Source organism: Lycorma delicatula, chromosome 4 (assembly GCF_047948215.1).
Source record: "Lycorma delicatula isolate Av1 chromosome 4, ASM4794821v1, whole genome shotgun sequence".
Taxonomy (NCBI): Eukaryota; Metazoa; Arthropoda; class Insecta; order Hemiptera; family Fulgoridae; genus Lycorma; species Lycorma delicatula.
This window is the reverse complement of record NC_134458.1, coordinates 131,288,422-131,315,649: the sequence shown is the minus strand read 5'-3', so window position 1 is coordinate 131,315,649 and position 27,228 is coordinate 131,288,422. Positions and strand designations below refer to the sequence as shown.

General features: G+C 29.0%; 1 protein-coding gene across 3 annotated transcripts in view; it reads right to left on the bottom strand.

Annotated features, from left to right (window-relative positions):
• The window catches only part of dom (domino helicase), a 209,334-nt gene that overhangs the window by 65,082 nt on the left and 117,024 nt on the right, over nt 1-27,228 (bottom strand). For all 3 annotated transcript variants that reach the window (XM_075364173.1, XM_075364174.1, XM_075364175.1), the window contains 3 exons: nt 26,352-26,573; nt 22,643-22,867; nt 4,683-4,718 (listed from right to left, as the gene is read on the bottom strand). In XM_075364173.1, coding sequence (XP_075220288.1) covers nt 4,683-4,718; nt 22,643-22,867; nt 26,352-26,573 — 483 coding nt within the window. The remainder of the gene's footprint in view (nt 1-4,682; nt 4,719-22,642; nt 22,868-26,351; nt 26,574-27,228) is intronic.

The following is a 27,228-nucleotide window of genomic DNA, read 5'->3' as shown; positions in this document are numbered from 1 at the left end:
ATAATAATGAAAAATATGAGTTTAAGATGAAATTTAGATGGTTCCCATTTGTATAAAATAAAAATAATGGATAAACAAAAACAAAAAACCAATAATGCCAAATAAACACAAAAAAGTAAAGCTTAATAACAAAAAAAAAGTATAACAAAAACACACCAAAGCCAGTAGTGTTTTATGGTATAATTATAAGACCATCTTAACCATGGAATTTGAAACACAAAACAGCCAACAGACACGTAAAGAATCATCATTAATATAAAACAATAAATAACAAAAGAAAGTTTTTTGTACTTACGTATTAGCCTGTCGACCATAACCATAATGATCCCTTGACTTTGAAAAACTTAACTTGCTTCTAAGTTACGGGATCATTAACATATTTTACAGATGAAAAATATAAGCATTATTGCTTACAATTATAGATATAAATTAACCAAACTTAACCTACACTCACTTCCCTCAACTAATTAACAGTAAAGTTTGATTATTTAAATAATTGTAATTATTACTGAATTTATTATTTAAACACTCAAAAGATTACTGTATTAATTAGTCAAGGTTAGCAAGCAAAGTGAGCGTAGGTTAAGTTTGGTTAAATTATTTATAAAATAAATAAATACAAATTGTAATATTATGGTTATATCAGGTGATATTAACAGTAACCTAAAAGTTTGCAATTTATTGGTCAATGGGCTAATAAGTAAGTACAGTTTTCTTTTAAATATAAAAATTAGGTTAAAAATACAGTTGTGTCCCCAAAATAAAGGACTGAAGTCATCATATCAATGTCATTACTAAGAAATAGAAACACGACAGGAAGAAAATTAATTTGCTGTCTTATGGATCATAGAATTTGCAAATGGGAAGAAAAGTTTTGATAGTAAGCTGTCAATAACATGACATTTAGGTGGCCTTCTGTTAACCATTAGGAACACATGACTTGAGGAGTGGGCCGTAATCTATCCCTAGTTATAACAATTTCACCATGTCACCTAAGACTGATAATTACTGAACTGGAGAAGAATGGATGCAAATTAAAGAGAAGACCCAGGACAGATTGTAATACCAGAATATGTTAATAAAAAGCACCCAACTGATAAAAATATACATTCAATAAAAATTCATCTCTAATGAGAGTTTTTATTTTTATTAATTAAGTAAATATATAGATTATGAAATTTTTCAAGCACCTATATATACACCACCTGGTTTGTAAACAGTAAAAATTATACTTGACCTAAATGTACTTCAACATTTACAATGGCTTACATTTTTTTAAATATACTGAATTACATTTTCTCCATGCCCTACCATGTAGAAAACTGAAAACCTGCAGGTTTGGGAAAATTTGGATATCACTTATTAAGGGCAGTTATGAAATTTTTACACATTACAACCAAATTATTCTGTCGTTAATTGAAATTTCGCTTAATCTGGATGTAGACCAACAAACATGTATACTGTCATTTAACAGGAAATGCTTATATAATTTGCAGTTAAACAAGAAAAGAAATAAATTGTTACATTGGAAACATGTTAAAACATGGTTGTTGGAAGTTGATGAAAGTGAACACTGTATAATTTAACCAAAAAGATTATAGATTATGTGAGGGAAGCATCTAATCTGTAGGAAAATAGTGATGATAAATGCAAGCCTACAATTAAATTAGATAAAGCCAAAGAGTTCGTTAATTATGCCAAGTTAAATAAAATTGAAGAAATATCAGCTTAGTATTAACATATGAGAATATTCAAAATTTAATCGATACTGAAATAAACATTAAAATACGCACAAAAAAGGATAAATGTATTTCTAATGAATGCTGCACTAACTCTTAACAGCTACTTAGCTACTTTTTGTATACTTTTCATATATTTTCTAGATTGTATTATACCTCTCATATCTTTTCCACTTAATTTCAAACCAATTTTGAAAAAAATATTGCCTTCTTTATGCAAGATGAATCTTTATGATAACCCTTGCATTTTTCAAATAAGTATATTAGTCAGGCTTCAGTTAGTTTGGGTAGCATTCAACCCACTTTAATTGAATAATCAAGGATTTACTGTACTTGCCTTCATTACATAACAAAAGTTATCTTTCCTGAATCAAGATTTTTTTTTTCAAAGAAAAATATTTTGCATTCTAAATTATAACAAACTAATCATTTTCACTGAATCAGGATAAAAAAATTAAATATAAACTAAAAATTTTTAATAAAATATACTCCTTAACAATGAACAAATTATTTGTGATAAGAAGGCTTTATTGCATTGATGTCCAATGCAATAAACAAACTGATTTTTTGATGAAAGATGGAATTTTGTAACTTTTGAAAATATGACAAGGATTTGAACCCTGAATTATAAAATACACATTTATTTACCTTATTTATTTTTAATTAAATGCTTCCAATAATAGAACTAAGAATGTAATGTTAGTGTACAGGAGAACAAAGAGGCTATTGTTTAAATGTAAATTATAAATAATATGGAAATACAATTTTTTTTTTTGTCATAAACTAAAGACACTCAACTTTCACATTTTCTAATTCATTATTAATTTTACATTTCCACTGTTTTTTTTTTATTTTCAGAGCTTATTTCTATAAGTCACTTCTACTCTTTTAAAATTATTACATTATAGTTATTCAGATTACCATTACATTCTTTATCAAAAAGTTATGGTTTTATTCATGACGGAAGGAACCTACAGTGCAACACATGGTTAGCAATGTGAATAATGTATAATAAAAAAAAATGTAGCTTTAATTATAACTTAACCAATTATATTATAATGAACTTAATAAAACTTGTGTAAAGACATTCATAGTTAGTTAAGTTGGTTATACAAACAGCAGTCGTGAAAGTAATTCACATTTCATTATCTATTAATGTAATAGTACATTATTGATTGATTTATCTATTAAAAAGTTACCAGAGTGTTGATGTTGCTACAATATACCAGCATTATATTCTTGTTTCATTTCCACAATAACAACAGTCAAGTGTTTATGTAACATGCTTATGACATCAGTGAAGTTAACAAATTTCTATGGAAAAAGCTATCAGATTTTAGATGACTGAAAATTTCAGTCATCTAAATGGGGTGTTTCAAAAAGGATGCAATCTTAAATACGAAATATCCTTCTCATGCACTAGTGCTACCAATATAAACTTGTCTCTATAGTGTTAACTATGTCATTTTCCCAAGGACGAACATGTGTGTGTGTATTATTGAGACTTATTGTGCATATAAATCTTACAAATGAATGAAAGAGAGACAAATTTAGGATAAAATCTCTTAATTCTTCAGTTCCTAAAAGGTGGATAATATAGTGTTTTATTAATAAATTTTGTGAGAATGTGAGTGTGCATGATCAGAAAAACACAGGTTGACTATCACTGTTACCAGTACACATTCTGGAGAATGTGAACCAACATTTGACTTGCTCACCCAGAAAATCTCTCACAAAGTTATCTTCTCAAGCTGGGCTTTCACTATCTATAGCTTTCAGAACTACTAAAAAATTACAATTGCATATTTATTGCATCATCGTTGTTCAAGAACTGAATGACCACAAAATATATTTAAAGTACTGTCGTTGGTTTTGTTCTATTATTGATGACAACAGTATTAAAATTTTGAATCATATTTATTTCAGTGATGAGGCGTGGTTTCACTTGGATGGCTACTTTAACAGCCAAAAACTGCTGAATATGGAGCGCTGAAAATCCTCATGAGTTTCATAACGACCATTACATGCACGTAAAATTAGTGTTTGGTGTGCAATCACCTGGTGCCATATAATAGGGTCTTTATTTTTTTTATGTATCTGTAGATGGTGTGGTTTATCTTAACAGAACAATTTATTGTCAAGTTAGATTTCCACAAACAAGAATGTTGGTTCCAGCAAGATAACGGAACATGTCATATTGCTAATGAAACAATATGTATGTTAACAGGAATTTTTTTGCTGTTTGATATCAAAAGGGTAGACCGCCAGATCTTACTCCAGCATACTTTTTCCTTTAGGACTATTTAAAAAGTGTAGTTTTTTAAAAACAATCTTCATACACTTGATGAATTGTAAGTTAACATTGAAAATAAGATTTCAAACATTACTAAGCAAACCTTAAGAAAAGTAACTGCAAATGTTATGAAACGTGTACGAACCTGCATCGGGATGACAGGAAATCATTTTAGACATCTATTGTAAAGTTATTAAAGGTCATTTGAATATTGTATAAGTACTTTACATTAATATTTTTGTAATAAATTCACAGCGTCAAACAAAGGGGTTGCATCCTTTTTGAAAAACCCATTAGAAATCTGCACAATTTCCTCAGGAACTGAAATTTTATTTGGACAACAGCTAAAGAAAAGTAATATTCTTTTTAATTCACAGTTATTGTCAGATATGAATTCATTATGGAAGGCCAAATAGTGAAGAAGAAAATACATGTAGGTATCCTTTGTTGACAACATTCCAGAAATAATGAGCAACACAGTGATCTGTGCTGATCAAGCAAGACAAAGTTACAGATGAGAAAATATGTCAAAAAGTTTATTATGCAAGCTGACATTTTAAAATAGTATTCCAGAAACTATCTGAAGCTACTACATGTAATACATAATAAAATACAATATATTCTAACAAACAAAAGTGTGTTTTACTTACCGGCATTTGTTCTGTCCCATCAAGTGAAACCCAAATCTGAAATTAAAAAAAAGGAAGATAATATAAAAAAAAACATAATATATTCCATGAAAGCAGATGTACTATTATATAAAGTTGTACCTAATTGTTCTTTTTTATTATTAAGATTTTTCACTACAGTATTTTTTAATGTTTATATTAAACAATGTATATACACTAAAACCTTATGTAATGGAACAGTACTGCATACCACATTCTACTAACAGTTATATTCCTGATTTGATGATACTAATCAAATATTTTTAACATAAACATAATAATCCACAACTTTTTTAATCTAAAGTGGTGAATTCTTTTAATTATTTATAAAACCTAATTTCTTAAAATTTTAATTTATGTTTAAATTAAATGAAAAAACCTTTGAATTCTTTTCTTGCTTCCATGCCAAAAACTATCAATTTTTATTAAGACATCATATGGATCATTAAAATTGTCATTTTTTCAGATATTACGAAACATTAGTTTCTTAATGTCTGAAAAAGATGGTAGTTTCAGCATTGAAGAAAGATCAATGTTACAGATTTACATGTAAATTACACTTAACTTACACATGTGAAATTGCAAAAGTTAAAATAATTCAAATTTATAAACTTTTCAGTAATACTAATTTGTACAATGACTATTATTATAATTTCAATATATATTTTTTTTAACTTTGAGTTCTGGCCAAATACATTTTAATTTAATTACACTTTCCACACAATTCAATTTTGGGGATGGAACAGGGTTTTCCATATTATATCCTGAGCCTGCATGTTTATTATCTAGAGGGGAAAAAATATTGTTTTCTGCAAATATTTGAGTTGTGCCATTTAAAATCACTGATCAATAATGTTTTGTTAAAATAGTGAGCAATGGGTATAGCGATCTTTTTAATGATGTTCCATGGGTATAGCTACACACTCTATTGTAGACGAGACATTTAGAATTCCCATATTATTAGTATTCGAGGGGTTTGATGAGGGTGACTGCCTATGGACTGATCATGTTGTTTTATATAATGGGGCTATGTATAAAATCCAAATTGGGGATGAAATGCTATCATACTAGAGCTGGACCTTTTAATCATCTAAATACACACATACTCTAATTCTGCATTGATTTTCTATTTTTAAAATCTTCACATAGAAGTATCACTATTTCATGTAATTATTTCTTTTTACCAATAAACACTATCATCATGTCCCTTGTTTAATTAATTTATGTGTTGTTGCTATTATCCAAATACTCCATTGTTTTTCTTCTATCTTCCAGGCAAAGGCTTAAACGATTCTTTTCTTATCAATGGATCAGCGCACATAACCACTCCTATAGGATCCATTCAATTATGTTTATATTTGGAGAAATTTTCTTTTATTGTGAACAACAGAAAAGTTCATTTCCTATGTTTAGATTTTAACAAATAATTTCCGATGTTCATTAAGTGAAGAAGCCTGTGTATCTTTCCCCTGGAAGTTGAATATACGTAAAATGAGTGAAAACTCTTCAAATCCAACAGGTTTTTAGGGACCCAATAAAAGCAAAATATTTTTACACAAAAAACAATTCAAATCAAATTACATTTCACTTAATTTCTTATTATATATAACAAAACTGTTAAATGTGAAACAACATAAAAATATGCAAATTATAAGTTTGATAAATATGTATTGAAAAAATATATATAGTTTAAAAAAATTAAGCAATATTTTCAATTAAAATTTAAAACAAAAATTTCATGTATAAAAACTAAAACTGAAACTCACTGCAACATTGAGGAAGTTTTTTTTACTTGTGTTATTCAAGCCCATTGTTATTGCTAAAGACAATCTATTTTGCTCATGTAAATCAATACTACACAGTAGTTAACTAGTAGTTATGGAAGGGTCCTATCTACCTACATTAATTAAGCTGTTTTATAATAATTGTATAAAAGAAAATTGTTAGTCATGTTACACACAGGTGAGGCAACATTTCCTCTTTTATTATTTTAAATATTTTACGAGGGGTGCTTTATAAGTCCATTCTAAAGTACAGAAGACATAATTATTTATGAAAAACGTTTTTTTCTCTTATCTTAATCTCCTTTTTTAAGTCTACACAACATGCTAAAGGGCTTTATCCTTATAACATAATTTATCCCAAGGACTCAAAACAGGTAATGGTTTAGCAACAACCTCATCTTGTATAAATTTCTTTCCAGCAAACCACTTCTTTATAAATGAAAACTGATGATATTCTGAAAGTGTTAAGTCTGGTGAATGTAGAATTTAGTAATGCAATTCAAACATTTTTACTGTTGTAATCATGCATTGGTAAAAATAGCGTTGTTTTTTTCATTAAATGTGTTAGCTTTATCTTTATTCCTCACTTGAGAAGATCCAGCAAAGATGCGATCATTTTACTATTCTTCAGTCAATGAAAATTATGCCACCAAACATCCCAAAAAAAAATAGTGACCATCACCTTTACTATTAGGGGAACAGTTTACATTCTTAATAAGGGATAGTTTTGACTGTCCCTTCATTCCAGATCAATAGTGATGTACTCAAGTTTCATCAACAATTACAATTCGAAACTTGATCACACTCTTGATCAACTACGGGCAAATTCAGCACCCTCTTGCAAACAGTTTCCACGCATGTAGTGTGATGCAACCATTCATTTGAGATGCCGATTGTCTTATTAATCTCATGCAATTCTAACACTTTATCCTCCTTCAACATATCATGGATTTTTTCCAAAATACTCAGCTTTTGTATGTTAAACACTCATTCATCACTTGTAAACTGTTCTGATCGATGTAAATGACTCACCATAATATTTATCCATCTTGGGTTTAGTTTCTTGTACGGGTTTACCTTTCAAAAAAAGTAATGTTTGACTGCCTCACAGAATTCTCTTTCATCCACATTACACAATTCACAATATTAAATAGATTGAAGACAACTGCCAACAACAGAACTGTAAGTGCATCTGACTGAAACTTTGCGAATGCTTCTAGCAGATATGGTCAAATAAGAATGACCTCAGCAAAATAGTAGCATTATCTCTGACTTGCAAGTCTGACTAACAAACACACTATCTGTTTGTTCATACAGTATTGAGAATATTTTACAAATAATAAAACACACACAAACTTACATTTATTTATTAAATCAATTCTTTTAAGAATTATACTTCTCTGTACTATACACAAATATATTTATTTTATTAGATCAACCAAAGTACATAATAAAGTAGGGTGACTTACCTTATTCCACTATATATGCAGGAGCGCTTTCGTGATTTACTCGCATCATCAGCTGTATTATATATTCATCTTACCTTACATTACATTACAAACTTCATAAAATAATAATACATATCATGCATTTATTTATTTTATTTAAAACCTTTAATCTTTTTATTTTTTTTACTTTAAACTTTTATTCAGTTAAATTAAAAATTAAAACAAAATTTAAAAGTATGAAAAATGAATTGAAATTAAAATTAACATTAAAAATTAAATTGTAAAAAGTTTTACATATGAGGTGTGAGAGAAAAGGAATAAGACTGACTTTTTACTTACCAAAGTTTTTATTTTTTTCAAACAACAATATTATCCCCTTCAAAGTAGTTCCCTTTGGCAGCTATACACCACCGGTGGAGTCTTCATTCCCACTTCTGGTAGCAACGCTGGAAGGCTTCAACTGGTAGGGCTTTTAACTGGTCGGTCACAGTCTTTTGAATGTTCTCCAGAGTTCCAAAATGACATCCTTTTAAGACATGTTTCAATTTCAGGAAAAGGAAAAAGTCACAAGGATTCAAATCAGGTGAATAGGGGGGTTGAGGAACTGTAGGAATGCGCTTTTGAGGTCAAAAATTCCTTGATGGAAATGGCTGTGTGACACAGGGCATTGTCATAATGAAGCATCCACTTGTCTGCAATGTCTGGTCTCACGCGAATCACTCTTTTCCTGAGCCTTTCAAGGACACTTTTGTAAAACACTTGGTTGACAGTTCTGGACAGTCCTGGAGGAACAAATTCTTTATACACGATACCCCTACTGTCAAAAAAGCAAATCAGCATGGTTTTGATTTGCTCATTTGACATTTTTTCGGTTGAGGAGATGATGGAGTATACCACTCTTCGCTTTGCCGCTTTATTTCAGGATCGTACTCAAATATCCAGGATTCATCACCTGTGATCACACTATTAATAATTCTTGGTGATTGTCAATCCACTCAAGAAGATACACGCACATGTCTCTTCAATTGTCTTCTGTTCTGTTGTGAGGTTTTTTGGCACCAAACAAACCTTTCGCATGTCCAAATCTGTCAAAATTTTATGTACGGTGAATGTTTAAATTTAATTGTTCACTCATCATCCTTATTGTTAAACGACGGTCTGATCTCACAAGAACCCTCACACACTCAACGTTTTCATCAGATTTTGAAGTTGAAGGTCTTCCTGAGCGAGGTTGATCTTCAACGTGTTCTCAGCCTTCCAAAAATGATTTGTGCTAGTGGAAAACTTGTGCTCTTGATAAGCAATGTTCCCCATAGGCCTGTCTCAACTTTTCAAAGGTCACATTCATGGATTCCCCGGGTTTAACACAAAACTTGATTACACAATGTTGCTCTAAATTCCAATGCTCCATTTTCTTAACACACAACAAAAACACAACTTCACTGATGGTGCTGTCAAAAATAATGTGTTGGCTGAACGGAGTTGAAATTCGTATTGAGCATGAGGAAGGGATGAACAAACCGGTAGACACAGCGTTAACAGATCGCTCGCAGTGTTACCAATCTCATTACTTTTCTCACACACCTTGTATATAAAAATATGACATCAAAGCTTGATGTCATATTTTTCAATTTTGTTTTAATTTTTAATTTAACTGAATAAGTTTAAAACAAAATAAATTAACGTTTTAGATTTTAAATAAAATAAATAAATGCATGATATGTATTATATTTTTTAAAGTTTGTAATGCAATTTGAGAAGAATTCATCAATATATAATGCAGCTGATGATGCAAGTAAATCGTAAAAGCCCTCCTGCATATATAGTGGAATAAGGTGAGTCATCCTACTTTATTTATTCTATACTTTGGTTGATCTAATAAAATAAAAACTTAATATATATCAAGATAAAGAATGTTAATAGATATCAAATAGGCCCTTTAAAGCTTTTACAAAATCATAATATTTAATGTCTACAATATGGAATAAACTGAAACATATAAGGGTGATCAAATATAAAATGGAATTTTTGTTTTATAATTTATTGAAGGATAATAAAAATACAATATTATTTTTCTACATAATTTTCTCTTTTGGATACACATTTTTCCCAGTGGATAGGTAGCTTTTTGATCACACTATCGTAAAATGAAGGTGGGTGTGATGTTAACCAATTGCTGCACACGAACGCTTCAACAACAGCATCTTCAAATTTCTGTCCTCAAAGTGCTTCTTTTAGTGGCCAAACGAATGATAATTGCAGGGCGATATGTCTGGACTGAGTGGAGGGTGCTCCAATGTAGTTCAGAATAAGGATGCAATTTTTTCTTGAGTTTGAGCCATGGTATGAGGCCGAGTGTTGTCAAGAAGCAGAATGATGTCTCACATCGGAAATTGATATCTTTTTGATGATATGCAAGTTTTGCTTCGTCTAAAAGTTGGCAGTAGTATACAGAATTCACTGTACGATGTTCATGGAGAAAATCAACATTCAAAATTACTTTGAAATAAAAAAATACTGTGGCAAGAACCTTTCCAGCTGGCAGTAGAGTTTTGGCTTTAATGGGTGCAGTTTCTCCCTTTTTTTGTTGGTCATAATTCGATTCAAAAAAAATTCTTCTTCAACTTCGTGATACATTGTACATTGCTCTTACATTGTGATACTGACTAGAAAAAAGTAGTGGGCTGGTTTTCTAAAAGTGATCGCCTCCACGCGTTCCTACATACAACACTGAGAAGCCAAACCCCTCTCCATTATCTGTGCGACAACAAAAATTCCAGTTTATATTTCATTCATCCTCATGTATAAAAGCAATTACACATCAGTATCTGGTTTTTAAATATATCTAAAGGATTTTTTTTAAATATAAATGAAATGATGTTTGATCTTTATAAGAAATTTAGTTTGTGAATATGAAGCCACATTGAAGCTTTAAATGGAAAAAGAACACTGTGTTTTTTAACATTCACTATAAGAACTGTTGTAGTTTGCCTGTCTGGATAAATAATCTTATGTAATCCCAATTCGGGTGTAGCTTTCAGGGATACACTTATGTTTTGCAATCAATATTCTAAATATGATAATCGGACTTAATTTTATGATATATCTAATTTTTTAAGTTTTTGTTTACATATATCAAGTGTAACCAACTAACTTATTGCAATTCTTTTTAAAATGTTTAATTAACTATTGTAATGTAGTTTTTTTTATACTCTCTATCCAGAATAAATGCATATTATTATTAAATGGAACCTTGCAACAGATTACAATTGTGAGAATTTTCTTAGTAAAAATCTAACTACATCAGACAAGTCGGTACATTTTTTAAAAACTAAAGTTAAATGTGTACAAAGATATTCATTTTTATATAATCCATTATACTAGAAAAAATAAATTTTTAGGTCATTTTAAGGTCGGTGTTTAATAATAATAAGCTATTCATAAAGGCTATATATATATATATAAAATCTTTATAAAAAAAACTTAAAAAAAACTATAAATGTCACGTTTCATTAATGATAAAACCATATCCCCTTCTCAGGTCTTACTTTATATTACAATTTAACAGTTCCATCCAATTCGAAATCTCTCTACAATATCAGGCCGTTTGATTTAAATAGAAATGAATTTATACAGTAATAAAATCTGAATTTAAAAAAAATAATTACCAAAAGCTATAGAATGCATTAATATGTAATGATGAGATCTGTCTTAATTTTCAAAATGCTATCTACAAGATTGTTAATAAATTTAATAAAATTAGATGATAGATTGGAAACCACAATAATCTTTTCATTTTATGTAGCAATGCACCTAAAGATCCAGGTTTTGTTTGTTTTCAGAAAAATTAGAGAACTTTGAAACATCAATCTGAATGTACTGGCAGTACACTATGGATAACAGAAAAGTTTCCAGATCTCATCTGACTTGTTGAAAGAATGGTATCAGGAGTAGCTCATTTTCATCTGTAATTTTCTTGCATCCAGAAGAACAAGATAAAAAATGTTTTATAGCAAAATATTTAGTGGAGGATCATGGCTAACGCCTCCAAATTTTATTTAAAGTATATTTTACTAAATAGATGATTAACAATAAAATAAAACAAATGAAGTTAATGAGCTAGTTTGCATCACTTTTAATTGATTTACTAAAATGGACATTCGGACACTTTTTTTTTGTAAACATCTTTTTTACAACAAACTTCAATCAAAGTTGTATGTGGGAGTAAATATGGAAATTTTGTAGAATAAGAGATATAAAGCCTTAATGTCTTTCTGTCACAAGTATGCTAGCAATCTTATAGTTTAGCAAATACTAATTTTTACTATATTAAATCTCATTGCAATTGTGAAGCTCTATAAATTTTCTTTTCCTGAAAAGGTTGCTCTTATCCTAAAATCAATTTGACACTCTAAAATGTGCATCAAAAAGGAATATTATCTTTTAAAAGGAACAGTTAAAATACCACAATAATTAAATCTTTTTTTTTTTTTTTTCATTTTGAGGCCAGGGAATTGCAAAGAGTACCAAATCATCATAATATTGCATATTGTATAGTAATAATTATGATCATTACAGCCATTATTTGGCAAAATGTTTTTTTTTTTCACTACTTTTTTTTGTATTTAAAGAAATAGCATTAATACAGAAATAATATGTAAATACCATCACATTTAAATATAGGAATAGAGACAAAAATACATAAATGCCATCATATGTACAGGAACAGAGGGCAACCCAAGCTATTATAAGTTAAATGAATAAAACTGGGACAAGTTAAAAATGACAAAATTTAAAAATTATTTTTCTCATCAGTTATCAGAGAAATGAAAACCATCTGGGACTTGGTACTTTGTTCAAGTTGTAACCTACCCTAACTTTTAAGAGTTCAGTTCTTTTCTTTTTTCTTTTACATTAACCAATTCTTTAGACACAATGTTTATTAAGTTATGCCAACAGTTGAGGTAACAAGTAGTGACAGGACAGGCCTCCTATATTCCTTATATAATCTAGTTACCTTCTAATGAAGTCCAATAGCATAAAGAATAAGAAGATAATGATGGCAGCAAGGTAATTCATAACTGATCATTCATGTAAGTTTAAAATATTAAATTCACTGAAATTATAATCTTTTCTAGGCACTCAAAAATAATAATATCAACAAACAAGTTCTTAACAACTGAGCTTACACATTTGTATATACTATTAAATAAACTGGAACAAATGAATTATAACATTTTAAAGTTAACTATCAGTAATCAATAACATTGTTAAAAATTTGACCAAAAAAACATCCTGATCAATTATGATTTATATATGGTTGTTTTGTTGCCTTCCCTTGCTCTCTGTGCGTCGTTCAAGTCTTGGCATGCCCAAAGAGTCAGTTTGGAATGGCAAGGCAGGGGCTGTGTTTTGGTGCCTGTTTGGTCAATATTATAACAATAAAATACAAAAGCCTATGCCATACCAAACTTAAAAAATCGCGCACCCGAAAACGCACAAAGAGCAAAGATTTCGGACACCAAAACAGAGCCCAACCTTGGGATTCAAAACTGGGATAAAAATCACATCTGCACATCATCATGAAAATGATAAGCAGATATGATAAAGATACCAAGAAATAAACAACACATTTGATAAGGCAAGGGAAAAACAACTTTATTTCCTCATCTTACATATACACAATTATTTTTTTTATTCAATAAAAAATAATGATGTTAAGTTAAATAAGTGACAACATGTCACAATAATAAATACAATAAAACACATGGTTAAGAAACCACATGAAAACGTGTAAACACTCGGCAGCTCAGTATAAGATGTGAGCACATCAACATTCACACTATGTACAACATTTATATATATATTTATATATATATATATAAATACACACATAATTTACAATTATTCATAGAAATTTTTAAAATAAATTTCTAATAGTCATACATACTATTATAAGAATAATATATAATTTAATAAGCAGCCTATATACAAAATAGAATTATTATATACAAAATAAATGAAGAAAAAGTAAATATTAAGGGCTAATTACGACCAATCTGATTCTTCAGATTAATATTACCAATAACATTAATATTACAAAATATTAAATTGCTTAAAAAAAAGATAAGAAAAGTACAAAATAAAAAATAGCTAAAATGGAAAACATATAAGTATATAAAATTTTTTAAATGTGGCTGGTACATCTTAAAACACAGAAAAATTGATAAAAAAAAAGGGGGAATTCAACTTTTAGAGAATACAAGTAGTGTTTGAAAGTAGATTAAAATCAAAGTGGCAACAAACATAAATAAATAAATAATTTAGATTAATTATACAATATACTAATAATAACAGCACAGCCAAAATCACTTAGTTATTATACTATTGAATTGATTGAAATAAAAAATAAATATAACCTAAACATTACAACTGTCCACAATTAGTTTTATATGTACACATACATATATATAAAACATAATTGCATTTATATCACATAAATACATAATGAAAGAAAAATATTTATATATTTATCTGCTTTAAAATATATTTCTACTCCTGACATGTAACATGAACAAATTTAATAAGTATACACATTTGAGTACAACTTCCCACCACAATAATTAATTCTAAATAGGTGACATTTCTTTAAAGTATAATTACAGTTATAATAAACAGCATTATTTCTTTTAATGCAATTTCAAAACATTTTTTATATGCCAAGCAAATAATATTTTACAACCAATCTACTACTAACAGTACTGAACAAATATTATTGTTGATTGGGATGGAGACAGGATAAACCTTTTACTTTCCTGCCTAGATAGCGCTACAGCAGAACTATAGCTCTAGAAGGGGAAGTATTGTAATCAGTCCAATTTGGGTATATGCAGTTTTTTTTTTAGTTGTACAAGATAATGATTGATCTCATCCAACTAGATGACTGACAGTCATTACCATAAGCGCTTGACACATTAATAGCAGACAAAAAGAAGCATAAATCTTAATTATATAATTCAATAAATCCTAATTTATAATTATGTAGTTTTGTTTGACATTATTTTCTGAACCTAATATTTGCATGCTAATAGAGGAGTATGATAAAGTTAACAAAAATAGTTAACTTTATAAAATATAAGATGAAACTAACAGTGGAAACTGTTACTAAAAAATTGATTTTTAAGAAGCGCTTTGTTAAATAATTTGGTAATTTTGTAATAACGTAAAATACTGAACCGACCTGGAATAATCTCAGCAGTCATTATGAAAAAAATTCCAATTTTTATAGCTAGCTAGTAAATAAAACTTAAGATAATTGTTTGGTATATGAATTATGAATGATTTGGTAAAGTTTTAAAACCTACTAATTACAATGTTAATAAAGCACTGGTATCCTAAACACGAATCTACAAGATTTTTAAAAGATAAGACTGTTTGAAGTTGCTAAAATTAATTCAAATTTGAACAACCAATGATTAACTTAAAAATCATATACCTTTTACATAACAATAAATTATTTTATTTCTACTAGACATCTTTTCATGCGAAACAAACTGTGATTATATAAAAATGAAGGCCTATTACATGATAGCAGTTTGGAGACATTCAATTTTTTCCAACATACTATAATCAACTTAGAGCTGCTAAACTAAATTATAAAAAAGAAACATTTTTGAATAAATTAATGATTTTATTACATCTTATAATGTTTCCTACAGAAATGCGGTAACAGCACTTAATGTGACAGTATTTCATCAAAGACATTTATTACATATTATTTGATGAAATTATAACTTACATATACAACAAATAATTTGTTGTTTTTATTCTATAGCAATTTATCATAGAATGTGAATTCTGATATCCCTTGTGTGTAAATCCAAAACTTTCAAACATCTAGGAATAAATTATACAACAAAGACAGTCTTGAATCATTTTGCTTACAAGTTAGCTACAACTTAATTTAAATCTGTAACTAATGAACATGTGTTGAATGAGTTTGACAAAAGGAAATCTAGATATTTTTATTTTTTTATGTTCAATTATAAACTATATGCAGTGAAAGAAGATATCCTCCACTGCTACCAAAGTTTAGGTAGCACACTTTTATCAAAATAGTTTCTGAGTATAAACCAGTTCCTTTTCCTAGTGTCTACAAAAATGATTGACTTCTTCAAAATGCTACTAATATCCTTTTCTTAAGGAGTAGGCAATATCTTTAATATGAAAAACATTTACAAATAGCAAAAAAATTGCAAATTAAACTTATTCACATAGGTAGATACACAATATCAGAACAGTGTAATCACCGCTAAAATATGCACTTTTAATTCTCCACTTCTTGAACTTTATATTTTCATTAACTGGCAAGATTGAATGAATGATTTTAAGGGAAAAATTGATACCAAAGTACAGTAAAACTTTAATGCAAATTATAGTAACTTTTAAACAAAAAATAAAAATAGACAATATAATCTAAAAAATAAAAAAAAATAAATAAAATCACAGCAGAACATGGCTAGGAGGGAGGTGAGAGTTAAAACCAAAAAATATCCTTTAAATATACTATACATTCAGACTGAAATAAATTATTTACTTTGATACATCATCTAACAATGAACTGGGTTAGAATTTCTATTGTGATTTTTTATTTATCTCTTTCATAATTTTAGACTTGTGTTAATTTCTGTTTAAAAAAAATTTAAGAATTATTACAAATAAAATTATAACAAATTCATACTGTAATTTAAGGCAGATATTAATTATAATTCATTTGTAACAATGCAGCATATTGCAAATGAGTATGAATATGGGAATGTCCAAGGTCAACTTATGTTTGCTGCATATCCAGAAAGTTATAAAATTAAAGTAATCTGTTCTGACTGAAGAGACAGTAGAACATACACTGAGAAAATAATAAAAACATAAAAAGTAAAGTATATTAAAAATTAAAAATTAACTGTAGGAATGCAGGCCTGACCGAGGACTTCCACAATAGGCACGAACATTGACAAACAGGTAATGTTAACACAAAAACACGGTTATTCAGGCTAACTGTGAGAAAAATAATTAACTGCAAATTATCTAGAATGCTGAACATCTGTGAACATAGTGAGGAAAACACAGTCCTCAAAAACCACCATTAATTTCTCAGGAAGTATACGCATGAGAAACAATATGACATGCTGTTAAAATTACAAAAATTGAGGTGTGATAAGCAGAAACTGGATGACAACAGGCAAAATATAGGTCATATTTCTTTTGCTTCAATATTACCGGATTAATTCTATAACCCAAAAATCAAAAACCACATTTATCATCAACTAGGAATTTTTTAGATATCTTCTATTTCTGAAGGAATACTCCATAAGGATTTCATCACAAACTGTGGTAAACCAATATTAAACATGTACTCTTTGAAAGCCCATAAGCCTACAATCAGAAAAACAAGAGAAAGAAAAGCACAAACATCGATGTCATTTCTCTGGGGTAATGCCCTCCCTCCCATATTTAGCTGCTTGGACCAGGGTCATCATCCACAAACTGAAATGGAACCTTCTTCCACATTGCAACACCATCTGAAATTTGTAAACTCTAACAACTGATGTAAATCCATCAGTGCATCAAAAACAAGGCAGTTATGTTGAAAAAGTCTTCAATTTCAATACATGGATAGCTGTTTCATTCTAATTACCAGTTACAATTCATATTCGTCCAATCCAGATAAATAAATCAGATTTACAATTAAAAAAAGATCTATCTTGCCTGAATTTTTATTAAGAGAATACCTATATATCATTCATAAGCCAAGTTGACAGACTGACAGTTAAGGTAAAATTAGCATACACAGAATTTATTTCAAAATTCCTCTAACTAAACTGCACTGAGCAAGAGATCCTAATTAATATTTTTTTATGTTTTCTTTTTGAATATCAAGGAACTTCTCTTTTCTTTGTATTTGAAATATTCCAAACGCATCTGCCTAAATACAAAGCAAACTTGTATATTAATACTTTACCAAACAAAATTTTATCAGAATCAGATATTCACTTTCTACTCGATAAAAAATTCTTAACACACATTATATATAAAGAACACATATCACGTATGAAGAACTCGGAATTTATAAAAAAAAATCTTTGTGATTATCATTATCAGTTTTCCTTGAATACTATCAAATATAAAGATAACAAATGTGTCAATCTTATAGCTATATCACAAATATAAATTAAATAGACAGGTTTAAGACATTGTGAGATGTTAGTCTTTGGATTTACATCGACAGCAACTTGATTATAAATGAAATTTGATCAAAACTTATTTGCTAATCTCCTCAGTGAACAATTATCGTTTATTTAACATTACTATACTAGAAGTGCGTAGTATACTGTACGCTAATTTTTAAATGCATTTATATTTCTATTAACCTTCAGGACTGGTGTAGTGCAACTGCAGTAAACTGTCTGTACATACTACGGTTGTGTAAACTTGTTTCAGAACTTTACCGTTTGAGTACTACCATCATGTTAACAGAACTAATACAATTCTTTCACTGGCACGTGCTGCACTGTATTGGCTTTAAAATGAACTATTTGCACTATCGATAGGTTGCAGCTAACAGCTGGAAATAAGAAGGAATAAAATTTATGTTACCGGCATTCTAAAACTAGGTTTTGTAAGTTTTGTTGAACTCTGTTAGTAAACATGGCTGATTCATAGCATTTGTGTCCCAGGATTTACTTCTCGTTATGCGGACAAATCATAGAATTTACATAATAAGAGTGAAATAATTGAAATTTTGTTAAACAAAGAGTCAGGTGATGAATGTGAAAGTAAAAATGTTTTAGTGATACTTTTGATGATCATAATAACATGTTCGCAAATGAGGTTATTTTAGTGTGTTTATCGGTAGTGAAACTACATCGACTTCTAATAATAATAATATAATATAATAACAATAACAATAATAATAAACTAACAGAAATCGAATCTGAAACCCCATTTATACTTTAAGGTGAAACAAATCCATCATATAAGACAAAACACATACATCTCAAGATAACACACAATAGGCGCTTAAGTCTACCTTTCTTTCTTTTCCTGTTTAGCCTCCAGTAACTACCGTTTTTAGATAATTCTTCAGAGGATGAATGAGGATGATATATGTATGAGTGTAAATGAAGTGTAGTCTTGTACATTCTCAGTTCGACCATTCCTGAGATGTGTTGTTAATTGAAACCCAACCACCAAAGAACACCAGTATCCACAATCTAGTATTCAAATCCATGTAAAAATATCTGGCTTTAGTAGGACTTGAACGCTGTAACTCTCGACTTCCAAATCAGCTGATTTGGGAAGACCCGTTAACCACTAGACCAATCCGGTGGGTTGCTTAAGTCTACCTGATAAGAATAAACTGTACTGACGTTAAATTCAATCCTATTATTTATACTTAAGTATAAATTCTCATAATGAACCAATTATACTCATTAAATTCTCATTAGGGTGAGGGAGCAGAGATAAGTTTAGGTAGTTTTATTAGGGATATAAACTAAGCCATGCGAGTCCTAATTTATTATTGTATGATGCTTTGTTAAATGATGTTTTGATCGATGTATTTTTTAATAATAATACATTTTTTATCATAATGATGGTAATAATAATGGTCGACACAAACCTCCCTTAAGTTGATTTCCTTGATGTAATTACTGAAAGAAAATCTGTATCTAGGGAAAAGAAAATATTTACAAGCAACAACCTACATAATTTGAAGAAGTATATGAATATTCTTCTATGTCAACTCTATCATTTTTAACAAAATATCTACCAACCGCACTGTTTGAATTAATAGCTGAACATATACATATTTAGGCAAGAGAAAATGAAAATGAAGAATTTAATTGTGATGCTTTTCATAATTGAAGTTTTAGTAGCCCTTCACATAACTATCTGTACACATGCTATAAGAAGGGTTATGTTAGGATTAAAGAGTAAAAATCAGTCTATTTCATTATTCTGGAATGTCAAGGGAAGCAGTTTTTAATTGTGTAAAAACAATATGATAAATAATTTTGATGTAGTATCACGATGGTCAATACAAAGTTTCTGACAATGAAAGGCCATACAAGAAATGAACAACACAGAGTATGTATACATTCTGTAAATTGCATCCGCTTTATGATGCCACAAAGAAAGATATGAATTATCAGTTGAAAGGACGGTATCAGTAGAAGTATAGATTATTCCTTTCATAGAAAAAACTGAAGTGTAGAATATTACATAAAAGTCCACACCCAGAGGTGTAAAAATGTTTTCCTTTATGGTAAAGCGGTCTACTATATTATTTTGTATTATATCAGATCAAGTCATCCGAATGACATCAGTGTTAAAAATTTTGGTTTGGATGCTGCTATTGCTCTGCAACTTGCAATATGTTTACAGAAACCAGGACACACTCTACATTTTCAACTATTTCTCTACTTCCACCTTCCATAAATTTTGAAATCAAAAATATTTGTTTGTGTACAACGAGGATCAATAGATTTATGAAAGACCTTTAACTAATGAAAAAACAGTGAAGAAACAGTCAGCAGCGATGGAGATGTCATCGTCATCTTAACAAGGTGATTGGACAGCAAAGCTGTTATCTTGCATCGAATTTTGTAAATATACATGAACCTGATAAAAGTTAAGAGATGGGATAAAAACAAAGCAAAAATTACAGTTTCAAGACCATATGTAATCAAAGAATATAATGATGCAACGAGAAGTGTTAATATTTTTCACAGATTTGCGAGTCTGTACAGAATAACATTCGACTAAAAAATGGACTCTTCATCTCTTTTTTTCATGGAACTGACATTGCTGTTAGTAACTCATGGATTGAGTATAAAATTGCAGGCAAGCAATATTCTGTGCCAAAAAAGGGTTATTGGTCATTTCCTGTTAACAGAGGAATTAATTAGAGTTTAAAAACTGGTCTAAAGAGAGACTTCCTCTTTTTTTTAGAAAACTAAAAAAAAAAGATGCATTAACGAATCACAACTAAACAACGCAATGAAATTTGACAACATAGATCATCTGACTGTTCATGATAAAAATAAGGAACTCACAAGATATAAAAATGATGGTTGTGGAAAGTTCCAAACTCACTTTTACTGCAAGAAATGCACAGTACAATTGTGTTTTAATCAAAAGCGTAATTGTTTCCTCGACTACCACCAAAAATAATGAAGACATATTAAATAACTCGTTTTTAATTAATTAATTTTAAAAGACACATTATAATCATATAAATGTCAGAATAAAATAATCATATAAATAACTGAATACTTTTAAACATTTTAATCTGTTAGCCTGTTTGTAATATTACCAGTTTTGTTTTTTAGTGTAATAAATTGCATAAATATTTTAATTTTATTACTTATCTTATTTTACTACATATTTAAAATATTTGAATTGACAAGATTTGCACAGTATACTGTACTATTGTATTTGCTGTGATTGTTATTGAAATTGACAAATTAAATATATATGGTAAGAAACACATTATTAACTGAAAAAATGAAGTTAATCAATGCATTAAAATATTTTTCTCTGGTTTTTCACATTTCTCCCCATTAACGTTAGTATAGTTTTGTATACAGTGTACTGTACAATTTCACTGAGGAGTTATACTGTACAATTTTCACTGCAGCACACAAAAATAAAAAGCCAATTAGTCACTCGTATCACAGTACTACAGGATTGAGTTGAAATAATTTATACTGCATAAGAAATGTTAAGTACTACTACTTCTATCATGAGTTTTAAATTAAACAAAAAACTATATAAGTACATGATACGGTATTTAAATAATTTTTCAATTTGTAAAATATAAACATATGCTGTCACATTTTAAAAAAATCCAATGACATACATCAATTCAATTACTACAAGTGATGTATGTTTAGGTTAGAATATTTGTTTCTCCCAAAACCTTTTCAAGTTAAAATAAAGGTAATGCAACAGAAGTAATAGAAACTTGATACTTATTCTACATTAGTTCTAGTTAGTACTTTGAAAATAAAACTAAATTAACGGTTTCAGTAATAACATAATTGTTACTTATGTATTTTTTATTTCATATGTGATGTATATCATCATAAAAATAATGAAATAAGTACATAAACATAACTTACAAACTGAACTTTCTTGAACATAGATATTAACTACATAAGGTAATATCTATGTTTCTTTTTACTGATAAACTTAATATTTAACTAGAAAAAAAATTGCGGACAGTTTGTAATTCAAAGGAACTATATTCTGGTATGTAATAAGTTTTATATTCTCTCTTTGTTTTTTACTTTCGATATCTCATGGGACGACCCGAGGCGTGTTGTCATCATAACACTGGGCCATTAGTGTCCGATTCGATCTTCCGTTTCATTCTGTTAACTTTAACATATTTTTTAGCAACTAAGCTTGGTGTATGATTATTTAAGTCTTGTGATAAACTACTACTCGCAACAGTAGCAGATGCACGTCTTGTACGAATAACAAGATTTGGATTAGAATAAGGAAAAGGAGGCTGTGAAGGTGATGGAGTAGCTTCGGAATTATTATTTGATAATCTACTTTTTTTATCTAACGTCCACAAATCAAGGGAAACAGTCCCTTTTGAACGGGTGTGTGTTTGCACTCGTTCACGCGGTGTGCTTGTATTCACCTGTCGCGCATCATCTCCTGGGTAAGTCAACAGCTCCTCGCCAGTCTCTTCTGCTAAAGCTCTTCTTTGTTCTTCTTCTTCCTCTCGCAGTGCTGCCAACTGTCCCTCCTCCCACTCACGCTTCTGTTGTTCAATTTCAGCTTCAGCAGCTGCCAACTGTTCTGCTGACCATGCACTATCAGTCTCTTCAATGAATCGCATAGCGTATCTCTCCACACCACTTAACTAAAAGAAAAGCAAAGAGTAAATTTAGACATCAAACATGCTCATTTATATCAGATCATAGAGGAAACATTTAAAATTCAGTGAAGTTGTAAAAATTGATTAACTTCTAATTGCAAACAAGCTACATGACAGAAGAGGTGTAGCTGTTCAAAATTTTACTTCCTTAATGATGTGTTCTGGTTTTTATTACATATAATTTATTGAAATGGATCAGAGAATCAGAATGTGAATAATTACTATTATGACATTACATTTCCTTCTTTTATGAAGTTCTCTTTTTCCTTCATGTAAGTGTTCTTTTATTATGTACTGCTCATTACAGAGGTTATATCAAACACTGAAATTTTTCATATGTTAAATGAGAAATTTTAAATGTTGAAAAACATAGCCCACCGAGCTGCTAGTTTAGTGGTTAATTAATTGCATATTGCTAATTTAATTTTGAAGTCGAAGATTCTAATGTTGATTAGAATTTTTGAAGTCGAAGATTCTAATGTTCAAATCCAAGTACAAGTTAGTTGCTTTTATATAGATCTGAATACTAGTCTTTGGATACTGGTGTACTTTACTATACAAGCCAGCACACAATCCTTATTCTACTACAACCACGTGTTGCGTTAAAAGTGACCATTTCAGTCAATACTGCTACTGTACGTACTTTTCAAAAACAAATGATTGAAGAAATGAAAAATATTGCCTATTATATAGAGAAAATAAATTCAAGTTAGTGTACAAGTAATGAATCTATAATAATTTAAAAAAATCTGTCAATGTTTGCCACTACTTCAATGACTTTGACGTTGAAACAGAGTGGAACCTTTTTGGTTTCTTCCCATGAAAAAAAATACCTGTGATGAAAATGGGAGCACAATAAAGAGAGCTGTGATTAAGGCAAGCTTGTAATTGCCTCATTTTAACAGCAGATGTGTGAGAACAAGTTATGTTGTGACAATATCTCACAGATGAGGTACAACGGCTTAAAACTGGGAACAGATTTGATACTTCTTACCAAACAAGATCTTATCATAAATCTAACAGAAATTAGCTACTATAAGTGTTCAGCAATTACAGCATTTCATTTATTCCCCAAATGTGATCCATTTTCATTTCAGAACAAAGAAATCATAGCCTGCATATTTTTAAGATTTAAATGATGGTAAATCAAAAAATATGACTTCCTGAAGCATTACTTTTGTACCACAAGGTACACATGATTTCATTCAGGATCTCCAAACATAACTAAGACTGTTATCAATTTTTTAAAGAAAACTTATCACCAACAGAATTGTACTAACTTTAATATCAGCAACAGATTACAAAACTTTAATATCAGCAACAGATTTATTTCAGTTATATGTTCAATAGTCATAAAAAAAAAAGCCAGCAATGAAGTGCATAACTATCCCGGCTATGCTAGTCAAGTTATGAAATTCATTTTTGAAAAGATTTTCTGGCTATATCAGAATGTTTTTTCAATTCAATCATTTGTATTTTAAGTTCTATTTCTATTTATTTTTAAGTTCTATTTGTATCTTTATGATAAAATAATTCCTTTTATTGAAGAACAATAAGCAAAATTATGAATCATTTTCTTAAAATTTTTATGTAGAAATTTTTACTTTCTTTTTTTTTCTTCTTTTTATGATACATTAAATACGTTAAATAAATACATAAAAATATATATACACTTATGGAGAACTTAATTAAAATTTGATGGTATTGTTTTGTATTCTTGTTCTTTTCCAATATAGGAAAGTGTGTGTGTGTATATATATAGTGTTTTGTATAAATGCTCAATTACCCTTTATCATTTCTTCATTGGCATTAAAAAAATATGTATGTATCATAAGAAATTTTAATGTTAATGATTAAAAGAAATTTTATTTTATACCTTACTTATCCTTAACCTTACTTAACCTTACTTATCTGATTATATTTAAATCCTATATTTAACTTTTAAAGCCAAAATGTTCAACAACAAAATAAAGCAACAACTAACATTTTTAATAATAGTATATTAGCATCACAATTTAAAAAAATATGTTTTTGACTTTGAAAATTTGGGGTTCATACATCAGAAGGTTTTTTATTAGTTAAAATATTCACTAAAATTGATCTCACATAAAATAAAATCAAAATTAATTTTTTTTAATATTTTAAAAATACAATTGTTTAAAAAATACAAAGATACAACCATGATTTGAAATAAACATAGCAGCAATATTCTAAGGAGGTGAAAATTTTTGGCTATTTTTTTTTTCAAGAAATACTTATGAGTATGAGCTCTCAAAAAATTAAGATTTTTGGATTTTAAATGCAATTGGAACTTGTGAACTGGATTTAAACTTAAAATAAAAGAATGTTTTTTTTAAATTTAATTAAAGTATTTTTTGTTACCACAAACAGTTGGAGTGGAATGGGCAAAAAAAAATTTAAAGTGGTTTGAAGATCTATTGGTGTAGGAAACTTCCATATCTCAACAAAAAAAAATTGCAGTCATTTTTTGGGGAGGGGTGAATATTAAATAAAATTGTTAGTAATTTGTGATCTTGATAAAAAAAAAAAAAACTTCAACTTTTGTACGAATTTCTTTTTTGCTGAAGTATCCTAATTAAGATTTGAAATTTTATTTTGGTGAAAATAACCCAACCCCTGTTTCCAATTTTTGCAAAAATTTAACATATTCTTTCCCCCTGCAGGTAGTAACTAACTTTGAAGAAAGTCAGTCAACGGGGTCCAGAATTATAAGACCAGATACAGGCCAACACACATAAACACAAATGTCAGTTTAACAACAATAGATTTTTGACTTTAATTAATTTGCAAGTAGTACTTTAACCACTAGATCGTACTTTTAGTACTAGATCGTAGATACCGGTGTTCTTTGGTGGTTGGGTTTCAATTAACCACACACATCTCAGGTATGGTCGAACTGAGAATGTACAAGACTATACTTCATTCACACTCATACATATCATCCTCATTCATCCTCTGAAGTATTATCTAAAACGGTAGTTACCGGAGGCTAAACAGGAAAAAAGAAAGATTTTTGACTATGGAGCATTGGAATAAAAAAATATTTTCACACTGTTTACAATCTATTTAAATGTCTCCTTAAGACACAAAACTTAAAAAAATACAATTTTATTATTTTAATTTTGAACTAAGTACATATTTTAAAAAATATATAACTTTTCATTACGATTTTAAATTTTAGTAATACAATGTAAATGTAACTTTATATTTTAGTTGTTTCTCGTATGTTAGCAAGAGTGGTGATAAAATGTTAATGATTAAAAGAAAAAAGAGAAAGCAAAAAGACATTGTGAACAGAAATGCCTATAAACAGATAAAAATTACATTTTGTGCTGACTAAAAACAAATAAATAGGATTACTATCATATATATTTGGCTTTACAAGACATCTAGAGACACATAGCTAAGATTAATCTATGAACAAGTGTTGTTTTAAATAAAAACATACCTGTTGCACAAGAGCATTAACTTCTTGTTCAGCCTTACTCAGTTCTTCAGTTGTTTCTCCATCTAATGGTATACTTTCATCAAACTCTGCCAATTCAGCAGCCGCTTCAGCCTTGGCAGTTCTTGCAGCTACTACATCAGTTTCATCTTCTGCAGCAGCCAATGCACTTTCCAAGGCACCAAGAGCAGTTTTCTCTTCTGAGGTTGATGTATTAGCATTCGCCTAAAAAATTGGTTCATTTGTCTACAACTACAATGTATTTCTTAAGCAAAGTACATTCACAACTGTATGAAATGTGTAAAATTAAAAGCAATATAGCTCCTGAATATTTGTGCAATATGTTTAAACTGATTAAATAAGACAAACTTAATAACTTTTAAGAATTCTTATGCTTCAATATACTTTAGAACTATCGTTATCAGATCAAAAGTAAACTAACACAAGGAACATAAATTTAAAAGAAGTTGGATCACAAATATCAACTTAAAAACAATATTGTTGCAGCATAGATTTTATTTTTTGAAGGGATTTTTATTTCAGATTTGATATACAAAAAATATACAATTTTTCTGAATCAGTAAAAGGAAATACATTCAACTTATGGATCTTCTAAGCAGTCACACAAAAATGGAAGAAAAAATGGATTTGGGACTTGGTAAAGAATTTTTTACTGCTGTACCTATGTACCTAAAAACACACAAATGAAGAGAAAACTCTTAACAAATCTAAAAATTTATTACTTGGGTTAATGACGATACCCAAAATATACTTTACATATATTTTCAGAGCTGATAACTACTTTTATTACTGTATTGTTGCAAGGACCAAATTAAAGTACGCAATAAGACAGTCCTAATTATTTATTTTTTTAATATAA